The sequence below is a fragment of the Simochromis diagramma genome, unplaced genomic scaffold, assembly GCF_900408965.1.
Source record: "Simochromis diagramma unplaced genomic scaffold, fSimDia1.1 OVJJ01000483.1, whole genome shotgun sequence".
In the NCBI taxonomy this organism is placed as follows: Eukaryota; Metazoa; Chordata; class Actinopteri; order Cichliformes; family Cichlidae; genus Simochromis; species Simochromis diagramma.
In genome coordinates, this window is record NW_024386835.1 from 8,130,904 (window position 1) to 8,142,981 (window position 12,078).

The window sequence follows — 12,078 nt, forward strand, 5'->3', positions numbered from 1 at the left end:
GACAACAACAACAACAAAAATTCTCTTGCACTTCTCGTTAGTCATTTCTCCAACCATGTTTTAAAAGTTCATTTTTATCTGGTTTTTACCCCTTAACTATATAAGGGGTAAAAACACACTTCCACTGTGCCTTTTAAAAACTGCTGGTTGGATGGTAAAATAGCCTCCAATCATTTTTCTATGAAGCGAGTGTGTCTAACCGTTTTTTCTGAAACTGAACATTAGGATATTTACACCAGCTGCTTTTGTTTTTTGTTTTTTTTAAATAAAGCTACATTCAAGTTTAAGATATAGTGAAGTGGCGTATGGACAGCAGACAGCAAACACGCACTGAAAACTGTTACAAAATACTGTTTAATCCCTCCGTTGTTGCGTAGTTGTTGTTGCGTAGTTGTTTAGTTTTCTTGCCGATTTCCAGAATAAATCTTAAATTAATTTCTTTACCTTGCTAAGAACCAAAGCAAAACCTGTTTTTCCATGTTTTTTTCTAGAATGCACTGACTTTGGAACGACGTCACTCCCGAGTTCCGACATTGGAGCTCTGAAGAATCTGGATCCTGGCGTTTTTCTCGTCTCCCTCACCCAGTCGCAGCAGATAGCTCCCCCTCCATGAGCTTTCCTGTTAAAACAGAGTTCTTCCTTCCCACCATCGCCAAGTGCTTCCTCACAGCGGGCCACCTGATTGTTGCGGTTCTCTCTCCATTTATTGTACAGTGTACCTTACAATGTAAAGAACCTTGAGGCGACTGTTGCTGTGATTTGCTGCTATATAAATAAAACTGAACTGAGCTAAATGTCAAGCAGCTCACAGGTAATACATGGATTTTGACCTATAGTGCTCTGACAGTGACAGGAGGACTATAAAAGTGTAGAAAGGTTGATTAAGCTGCGATACAATTTTTGCCAAATTACACCAGACCTCTCTCTCCTTCTGTTTCTCCACCTGCTGTTTGCTTAAAAATCACACGAGCACAGGAACATGTGAAAGCACCTTGATCAAGGATCCGACCATTATAAACAAAGATAAACACTGACCTCACACAACTGCAGGTCAAATGCAAACACACCCATTTCACAAACACATGCTTTTTGCTCTGACTGTGATGGGCATAAGGATACATTTAGTCACTGCCCCATGCAACATGACCTCAAATAACACAAAGAAAATATTAAGCTGTTGCAAAGCATCTCTGAATTCAATATTCTGGTAAAAGATGGACTCTCCACTACGAGCCATGACAATGAAAACTTTAGAGTCCTATTAAACATGTGGCCCGGAGAACACCTTCATGCACCGTTTGCTGCCAACAGCAGCGAGGTTTTTACTGGTGTGCCTCGGACCACTCCGTAATTAAAACGGCCGGCCCCTCCCACCATCTACCAGTGTCTAGCTGACATATGGCAGTGGAGGTAATGCAGACAAAGTCAGTAATTTGTGTGAGAGACCATGAATAAACTAATTAAAGAAAGCCAGCTGATAAGAACCATGAACATTTTCATCCTTCGGCAGATCCTTTTCAAATCCAATTCCAAAAGAATGAACTTAAAATCCAATATGGCGAGGACATGGAAACCATTTAGCTGTTGAATAACGCTGATGAACACTTTCATCGCAATTTGCATACTGTGGATTTTAATTTATATTAAAAAACAAAACAAAAAAACAAGCAAAGTTTTTATTGTGGAAATTGTGAAATTATGTAATATTGCTATTGTGAGACTGATGGATATTACTAAAGATCACTATATCACTGCACCACAGATGCAAATATTAAAATGCTGAGTAGAGACATTTGCAGACAAGCCAATCATTTATGCAGTTTTGCTCTTTCCCCCTCGCTTATTATAAGTCAGGCATTCTGTAACCACGATAAGTAGGGATTTCCAACTCGAGCAGCAGGATAATGATTCACTATCCTCTGATTGGTCCAACTGGACCACTTTCAATGTCCTGTGCAATTCAAGGTTAAGTCAAAATTGGCAACAGGCATCAGGCATAAATCTACTCTAGGAATATCATCTGTCTATAAGACTGCTATTATGTTGTTTATACAATAACGCCACATCATTAGCACCAACACTGTATTCAAGTGTTTTTTTTCCTGGAGCAGAGAATGAAACTTCAAATGTCTAATTCCACTTTGAAGCAGTAGATATGAGAGAAATATGCGGCATTAGAAAATAAATGTGCTTTCAAATAGCTGCTGCTACATCAACACTAAGAAAAAACACATCAAAGACACCAGGCCTCTATTCCTGGATTATCCAACCAGAGAAGATACTGGTTAGTGATAGAGGGATGCTGATGAAGCTACAGGTACTATATTTACTGCCTTTATTGATCCAGTGGTCATGAGATACTACTAGGCTATTCATCGTCTTATATGCTGGTAAAAAGAAGGCAAATCTACTTTTTGAGGTTTGCGAAGACATGTTATCTCTCATCCAAGAGGCTTCTTAAGTAAAAAACAAAAAGGTGAATAGAGGTGGTGGCTTATGATACCAGCTATCAGCCACTTACAATGCAGTCTTAAGACCTCCTCCCAGGTTCTTTAACTCCAACACTCACACCTAACCTAAATGGATCTCAATAGGCAATATGATAGAGTGGAGCAAGGCCTTACATTGGTTTCACCTTTAACCCCTGGTTATGCTAATGACACGCCTTTCTTCACACCGTGGCTTATGTGATGACTCACATGATCAATAGGTCAGGACCACCTCCAAAGACCGCAATCCCCACTGGGGGTTAACGCTGCATTCCAGAAACCACAGAACTCAGGAGTGACACCACTCCTGAGTTAGCATGTTCCCAAAAACACGAAAAACAAGGTAGAGCGATCCAGGCATTACTAGCAGTTCAGCAAAACACTTGTTTTTTGCACTTAAAAGCACATTCATAGATATGGCCTGGTCAGTGCTCTGAGTATGGCTTATTTAGTGAGTCACAAATACACAACAGTGGCATTACAGAGAAGTTTCAAAGTTCTATGTTCAATGCCGCCATCATGGACTGTTAACTCTGGGCTGCTCAAACTTTGTGAGTAGGACATCCGAGTTGAGAGGGTGTTCCTACTGGGAGCAGGAAAAAAATCCAACTTTCAACTTATTCAGGAACACACCATAAATGTGCGTATAAGTGAAGAATATTCTTGGATGAGCGGTAAAACGTCTTCACAAACTTGACCCTACACAGACTACACTCTCCATTGTGGAAACGGCAGATATTTTTTCCCTTGATCTAACTGGACGTTACTTGACAGGATGGGTGGTGCGTGCAGCATGCCTAACTTTGTGTCAACTAGTCGATGATTAGTTTGGAAAGAAGGCAGAAGAGCGGGATGAACAGAAATGTTGTGTGATTAAACAGATGAAGTCATGATTAAGGTTTTTCAGGAACAGGATATGAAGCAATCAGTCCTGCTAATTGCACGGCCAATATTGGTTTAAAGACAAACAATCAGGCTTAATTAGAAACAGCGGTAAAGGGTCTGTGTGAGGCAAGCAAACTCATTCATACATGGATCTAAAACTAATGAAGCCTGGATGTGAGACGGCGGTTTGCAATGACCTAAACGAAGAGTTTTCTGATTTTGTTTGGATGCTTACACAACACTGTCCCCTGGTAATGGTAATACGCTACTGCTTAAACAGTATTTAGGGATGGTTAATCATGTGCATAAGACTGTTCAATACTGATGTTCTTTAAGAATATCGTTGCTGATGTGAGGAAGAGGAAGAGCACTGGATAAATGACTGATGGTCACGTACCCTAGAATCTTCTGAAGATGTATACTGTACTTGGACAGACTTTGATGTATGCGTTTGTATGATTCCTTTAATTATGTGTTTTGATGCAAGTCTCATACATTTCTTGAATGCATACTTATTAAAAAGAACCGAGTGTGAAAGACACAAGAAGGATTCAGCAAAAGACATGTCATGGACTCACAAGGCACGGCGTGACGGTAGAGGTTGTCTCTGATGGTCTGCTGCAGTTCGTGGTCAGGCGAGGACTTCTGGAAGCGCTGGCTCAGATACTGCTTCAGGTCCTTGGTCAGCTTGCTTCCTGTGATTGTGAACACAAATGTATCAAAACAACTGAAGTAAAAAGCAGGCCAGCACACATAAAAACATCACAAGAGCCAAAATGACACTGTTAATCCACAGCGGAGCGTCAAATGACCACACCGCTTGGCTCCTGTGAAAAGAAATACACAGGTTTATCCTGCAACTACAGTAAAGCTTGATGCTGAGCGAGTGCACAGCCGTGAATTGTACACTTGCCATCGTCACTGAGAGGGGGTAGCTGGCCGCTCACTCTCGCTCCAGCAGGCCAGGACCAGCCAAATCTAAGACTGCTAGCACCATGGCTAACACAGAAGCAGCCCTCCTACCGTTTAGCCATCTGCACCTCAGACACACATTAGGCAACTAAAGGGCAGCGTGGGGGGAAAGTGTCCATATGTGTGTGTGTTTGCTCCCGAATCTGTGCCTGTGTGTGGTTATTACAGATACTGTCCACGTTAGTGGCAGTTCCACGCCTGTTCAAACGCATCACATGCAGTCTGAGAACATAACAGGAAAAAAAAGAGCCGAGATGTCTGCCGTCACCCTAAACAGACTGAAAAACTGGGTTTTATACTCAATTTATACTCAATGACAATTTCATGATCGAATTTCGTGACAAGACTCCTTCAGGCAACAACAAACATCTTATTTTCTTCATTAGTGTATGTCCCATTACTCATTATACAAATGATGTATCTCCCATCTTTGCATGGCTGCCGAGACCATTTTTGGTTGTCTTGGGCAAACAACCAATCATAAAAGGCCCTGGTTTCTGTTTCCATGGAAACTGTGTGTACGTGTGTGTATATGTGTGTACATGCGTGCCGGTGTGTGTGTTTAATAAGATGATTGAGATTGTTACCAAAGTACAGAAGAGCATTTTGCATTGGTTAGCAGAAAATATTGTTTTTGTTTTTAATTATATGAACCTACAATGGAAGCACAACATGCACAGGTATGGTGCGTCTGCCTTTTATTTGATTGTGACCAAATATTTTGTCTGTGATGCATGACAATATACATGAAGAAGCACAAAGTAGATGCAGAAACATATGGGCAAATTATCAAATTGTGGTTTGGAAGCAGTCGGGTAATTAAAATGTCAGCACAGAACACATTTAACTGTTGTTCCTCTGAATTTGTAGTTTTTTTTCTCATCTTCATTTTTCTATTATAAAAAAAAAGTTCAAATTTAATATTTCTCTTAATTTCTAAAAAAAAAAAAAAGCGTCTGTAGATCACACTTTTTATAGCAAGGTTCCTTACTCGGAGTTAATCCGGCTTCGTGTATTGAAATGTAATTGACTCAGTTATAAATAAACTGGGGTCTTCGACCACTGCAAACGTGAACCGTTATAAACCAGTTTTACTAATCGATGATGCGTAAGCTGTCTATAAAAAGAGGTCAAGTCTTCCATCACTATCTGAGCTTGCTGTTGGGAGGGTATGCTGCTCCTGGCACCGTCCCATACAGACATATCACTCAGTTGTAATCCTCACAACAGGTCACAAGCTAACTCTCACGCCAACAGAGAGCCTAACGCACTCTCTGATGTGCTCATGTACACAATTACTAGAGAGCCGTGGGTACTCCTTAATGCCAGACTTCAGACTGATTGTGTGACCCAATGTGAAATTTGGACTGGACTCCCTGCAATATCACTAAAAGGTCACCCAAAGTGAATGACGGCACAACATAGTACAATTTAGGTTTTTCCTAGTAATGTTAACTCGATATTGTAGTATATCTTTAGCCATAAAGAGGTGTAGCCACTAATATGAATCAAGATCCAAAAATGCTGAATTCTGCAGTTCCAATCAGGCTCGAAACCAAGTGCTCATCAAACTCAGCAGCAGCTTTTGTGCATCATCAGTATACATAAGTTTGGCTGATTAAAAGATGAGTCACTCTTTCAGATGAAGCAGGCCGGCTTAAGAAAGCTAGCACAATCCTTTTACGTGGTTGGTGATGGGTGTGCCATCAACAGCACCTCAAGGAGCAATTGCATAAGAGCTAATCCAGTTACGTTGAGTCTGTCCTCCCCCAACTCTCTCTTTGTGTGCCATTATCTTGATGGAACAACGATGCTTTCGTAAAAATGAGCAGCCATCCTTCAAAGTCACAAAAGTATGAATAACAAGACCCTAAAGGACTGCCAGAGTAGTAAATGATAAGAAGATAATTACATTAGGACATGTTGATTAAGTAGATAGCGCTATCTGTCATCCTTCTGCTCCTGTACAGAGCTGACAATTAAGGCTATCCACTGATCCCCACCTGGTGTCAAAATATGGCATTTAACAGTAAGCATTTGGGAAAGTCTGACCCAATTTCAACTACCTGCATAGACCAGGCTGGTACTAAAGCTCACCATTACAAGGAAGCTGCTTATGCCTTTTTTCCCTAAAACTGAAATTACCTGCTAGAGCTCCATATTAAGACTATGCCAAAAGTCAAGTCCTAATATATTTCATCTGGCACATCTGCTCTTGACTTTCATTTAAAATCAAAAAGAATGTTGAGTATGTAAAATGACAAAAGCATATGAACAATAAATACAGAGAAATATAAAAAGGAACACAATAAAACAAAGCAAAATAAAAATACAATTAGGATTTGTTCAGGATACAAGATCCAGATGTGAGAAGCAAATCAAGTCAACTTAGATGTTACTTGCCTTGGAACTCAAGGAAAATACAAAATAAGGAAAAAACAAAACTCTGAATAAGTCTCTTTTCAGAAATCACAAGGCCCACAAACTATTTTTTTTTATCTAAAGTCTGCATTTGGCAGCCAAAAGAAACATACAGCTAGCTAACAGTAGAACCTGGCTGAAGGAAATGCCGATAATATTTACATCTTTTCACACTGTCGAGCACAAGCTTCCCATCACACGTTAAATTATTCTTTTCTTCTAATGTAGTTGGACACTACAAATTCTCCTGACATTTAAACCATGAGTGGCAAAGTTAATTTTAAGGTCCACCAGAAAGGACAGTAGAAGTACAGCCAAACCCCCAATCTTCCTGCACACTGTGGTACTATTACTTCCATGCTTTAAACGCAAGCCAAATAAAAGCACACCATCTTGAACAATGTTCTACAAGAAGTGCAGGATGAGTGACCACTAGCTTTTCCTTGGCCGGTACTTAGATGTCTGCTGGGACCAAGTATGCATGAGGTTCGGGAGTCAAATGAACCTCTTTCTGCAGCTACACGATGTACTCTGTTGTTTCTGGTATGAGGTCAAATACCATTCGACCACATTTCCTATTGCCTTTCCCTTCCCAGCTGAGTACTTTAAAACCACTATCCTTAAGTGATCCAACAACGTGAGATTCTTTTGAGCCTTTTGCCTCCAAATATGTTTTGGTTGATGAAACGGTAGTAAAAAAAATAAAAAAAATAAAAAAATCCACTGTTATTGAGTGGATAGTGTACCAGCAATCTGTCAGGTCAACATGATACCTCTCATGATCACCTCTCCCTAAACCTTAAAGACAGCTAGTCAGCTCCTTAAAAAGACTGCCAAGTATACATTTAAACCATTAACTGCTACCAAGGTGCTGTTTTGGTACCATCTATATAATGACACAGCACTCTGGCTGTGATGGCAAATAGCGCTGTTTCTGTATGTAAAATGAACATCTTAAAAATCTTTCAGTTTTAGTTTTGAGCTTTAATTTCAGATAGTTTTAGTTCTGATGCCCTGATGATTTTACCTGTAATTCAGTTATTAACACAAAAACATCATCGAACTCTATGAACCTGCCATGATGGAACAAAGAGCAGGCAGGCAGCAGACTAGAATTCAGAGACCATTTAGCCCAGAGGCCACCCACCCAAATCATACTGCAAACACATAATTAGAAAAGACGTATCCCTAAAACAAAGCCCACCTGTTATAGATTTTCCATAATCCCACTGAAACAAGCGAGATTTTCTAACCGGAGACGTGCGATCTACAACAGAAGGGAGGTGAGCGAGAAGGTTTTTTATACAAGACAGAGAGAGGCAGGGTCTGTCACACAGAACGTGAACATCAGAGTAAGCCAGGCAAAACATCAAAAGAGTTTTTAGAAATAGCTGAAATGTGGAAAGCCCCTCTACTTTCCAGGCATCTTCCCCCACTGAACCCAGCCCGGCACCCCTCGGCTGTGATCAGCCAGCCAAGTCCCTGCTCAGACATGCATAGCCAGCCGTGGCACCAGCTAGACCCTCCGCTGGCAGTTGACATCTGTATTCACAGCATGGAAAAAGCAAACTTCATTGAAACTCGATCCTCCTTGCTCGCGGGGCAGCCTTAGTAAGAAAGGAAAGGTTTGACCGATTTCTGCTGATTTAGTAATGGGAGGAGTCTCGCACCCGTTACACTCTAGACAAGGAATGGCATTGCATAGTGGGGGAGCCCCTAAAAAGCTGGCTCGATATCCAGCAACCTACAGCTACACGTTGGCTACATAACCCTGCTGCTGATCCTAAAATTAATCTTACATGTTTGCACAGTTTTAAAGTAGCTGAGGCTGTCCATTCAGGACCTGGGCTCAGGCCAAAATCCAAACGTACTTAAAGTTGATTACTTTTACTGGAAGAATCCCATAATGGAAGTTTGACATGCTCTACATGTAATTCCAGACAAGTACTCGCATAAGAGAGTGTGTTTTTCCCCGCTCACATTACTCTCAATAACTTGCAGAAAACTAAAAACTATCATTTCTAATTTTCTCCGATGTGGCAAGAGGAAAAAAAGATGTCAAAACAGACTGAGTGCTCATGCCACAGCTCAAGGAAACATAGCACTTATAGGCCAGTTGGTACATCTTTCTGTCCACTTTGATACAGAGTGAGAAACCTCGGCAGCCGTTGGATTGATCATCAGTTTTCATCGATGCTGCTTGCAGGTAGAACCCACCATCTGATGGTGATGCCCTCACCTGATTTTTAACATTTTGCAATAGTCTGCATTGTGATTTATCACCTTTTTGTTCAATTGCAAATTATGTCCATGAAGTTATTTCATAGCTGCAAAATGACTTTGTAAAACATACTAACCCTGGTACTAAAACCTGCAGTAAGAGAGTTTATTTACAGTTTAGAATTTACAGTTGGACATCAGCATGCTGGTCTTATTATAACCATAAATTCCCCACCCCTCTGAATGAAATGCATTTCCTGCACTGCTTAAAAGGCTCTTTGTGCAGAGGCATCTAACGATTTTGACCGCAGGTTCGGTCTTCGCAGCGGGCAATGGTAGATGCAATCGTCCTCTTAACACAAAGCAACACAAAGTGACAAAGCAGAAAACACTGTCATATGCCAGCGAGGATGCCAGCCTGTTTTACACTTAGCCAAGCCAGACTTGGCAGTGCCACCATGTTTGGCTGGGCACTGGGTGTCGTATCGATGTAGAATACACAAACAGTCTGGCACACAAGGTAACAAATAACTTTTTTTTCCTCCGTCCTCCTCTCACGAATTGTCTTTTGAACATCAAGGGGCATGTTGCCAGGCAAAAGCTATGATTAGAACTAAATCCTCCCTTTCTCTGGGCTGTTTATTGTTAAATTTAGTTCCTCCAAAGTGGGACATAACCGGCTTTAAAGTCAAATGGATTCATGCCATCCCAACTTGACCTACTACAAGTTAAATTTAGCTATGTACACAAGCTGCCCAGAGTCATGTCTTATATAATCATCTCTTAAGTGAGCAGTCCATCCATGGCTCTAGTTAATCAGATAATCGGGGCTAATCAGCATTTAATTGATTTAACTCAGCAGCTATCTACACTTAACATTTTCATCACCCCTGATCAAAGCTTAGCCATATGTCATAATGATTAAGAAACAGGCAGAGAAGTCAGAGAGAGACGAATGTGACCCTCGACCAGTGACCTCTAGATAGTTCACATCCATATTATCACCGATAACTAAACCACCATGGTTAGGTCTGTGTGCACCAGCGGAGATTATGTAGATCCCTGCGGGTGAAAAACATGGTAAAATGAGGATGGCAGAAATACTTTCCCTTCTAAGTTTTTTATTAAGGTCGTTGTCAAGATATTACTATAATGAACAGCCCTTTGAAAAAGAACTCCCAAACCACCAGGCAGAGATTTCACATTCACAGAGCAGACAGGCATGTGTGTCTGTGCGAACAAGCCCGTCTTTGAACTCAACACTACCCCCTAGGTTGCTCTATTAGATGTGGCTTGCATCACAGCAATAGATGGGCTCTGTATCCATAGCAACAGCTGCCAGATGAGTACAGGCTGTGGTATAAGGTGGTGATGGGAGACAGCAAGGCATAGTCTGCTGCCCCCCTCTGGACTATCAATGCTTTACAAAAATACAAGAAAAAGCAAAAAATGGATCATGAGCCACATTAACAACAGTGACACATGGAACTGAGTTTTTAATGTAAATGTGCTGCTCGGTGCAATATAAAGAAATTACGACTTACTCTAAACGTATGCATGGCTACTTCACATGTAAAATATTGCTTGAACTGACAAAAATGTCAACAAAGAGACGGAAATATCACAGCTACAAAGACTCCACACTAAACAAGAACTAAAATGAAGTTTAGAGCTTAAAGGTAAAAGAAAATAAATAATCTGCCGCAATAGTTACAAGATGAGCTACATGAACCATAAATCTGAAATGGCTGCAGTGAGACATCGGTACTATAACCTCACGGACAAATTACCGATGCAAAACTGATTGAGGTGTGTGGATGCTAAAAAGATTAGTTGAAAAACAATGTTGAGATGTATACCTTACAGTTAACTGAAAAATGTAATCAAGTCTGCACATCAGAGGTACTGGGAACTCTGTGAAACTCAAAAGTGGTCTTTGCAGTGACTAACTGAAGTGAAAAGATCACAGACTGCCTTCAGCGCTCTGAGACGTGAGTTTAAGTCAATGTGTTGGGTTTGCAGTTTTGTGTCACGATTTCTTTAAAAAGAACTGCTAGCGGCCTCGCGTACGCAACCATGCAATTGTTAGACACAGCATTATGGATACTGTTGTACTTGTGCGTTTGCAACAAATCGCGTGAATGTGTGACTGAATGAGTTTTCGGTCAGAGGTAGGGGTACGCCGCTTCTCAATCAATGCCTGCATGAGACAGCGGAGATCTAAATTGAGGACTAAATGCACTCAGATGCTGAATAATGTATCTGGATATGACTTTGACTGAATGACAAAGCAATCTGTTTTCTCAGAGGAAAATCCATTTTCACCAGCATTTTTGTTCCCCCTAACCAGCCCAGTATAGCAAGAAAAACCTCAGAGCCCATCAGGAAACATAGGTTGTCCTCATAATGTCAGAAACGGTACTCAATTAAGTGCAAATCAGATCTTTTTGTGAGAGGTTGCTACAGAAATTGCTTGTTTGCTAGCATGTTTCTTGAAAATCTTCACAGCTGATTGAGTCTCAAATTAGGTGCATCACTTTGCAGCCGAGGCTGTGAAAGCGCAGAAGATGCAGGACGAGATATGGTCTTTTCAGTGCAGCGGTGAAACAACAAATACAAAGTTTGGTACTTTGACAGATGCACCTCGTTGAGTCCAGATCAGAAAAACAAAAGCAGATCCAACACGATCAGGGTTAAGTCTCTGACACATTTTCAATCCTGTCTATATGGTTGCGTGTCCCAGAGCTGCTTGCCTGTTTACTATATTCCTAGATTGCTTTCATTGATTGCAGTCCTTCACAGAGGGGAAAGAAATCCTCAGAGGATTTACATCAGCATGTGGGGCGGCAAAAAAAGGCTGCAGTAGAGATATCACTTCCTCATCTGCAATCTGACAGTGGACTGTGAGAAGCACATCATGAGACCATTCACAGGTTTGAGCACTGTGTGTGTGCTGCATGCATGTGAGTGACGTCGAGTTGGTATTTGTAAAGGCCATTATTTACACAATATGAGCACCTGTCTGATGTGACAAACACCAGCAATCCGCTAGCAAAGGACTCAGACACTATAAATAATAACAACAGTGGCT

At 41.0% G+C, this 12,078-nt stretch overlaps 1 protein-coding gene across 1 annotated transcript in view; it reads right to left on the reverse strand.

Annotated features, from left to right (window-relative positions):
• The window catches only part of magi1b (membrane associated guanylate kinase, WW and PDZ domain containing 1b), an 80,596-nt gene extending 76,225 nt beyond the window's left edge, over nt 1-4,371 (reverse strand). Inside the window, exons 1-2 of the mRNA XM_040028552.1 lie at nt 4,322-4,371; nt 3,953-4,110 (exon numbers count right to left, since the gene is read on the reverse strand). Of these exons, the coding sequence (XP_039884486.1) occupies nt 3,953-4,110; nt 4,322-4,371 (208 nt within the window). The remainder of the gene's footprint in view (nt 1-3,952; nt 4,111-4,321) is intronic.
• Between the last annotated feature and the right edge of the window lie 7,707 nt (nt 4,372-12,078).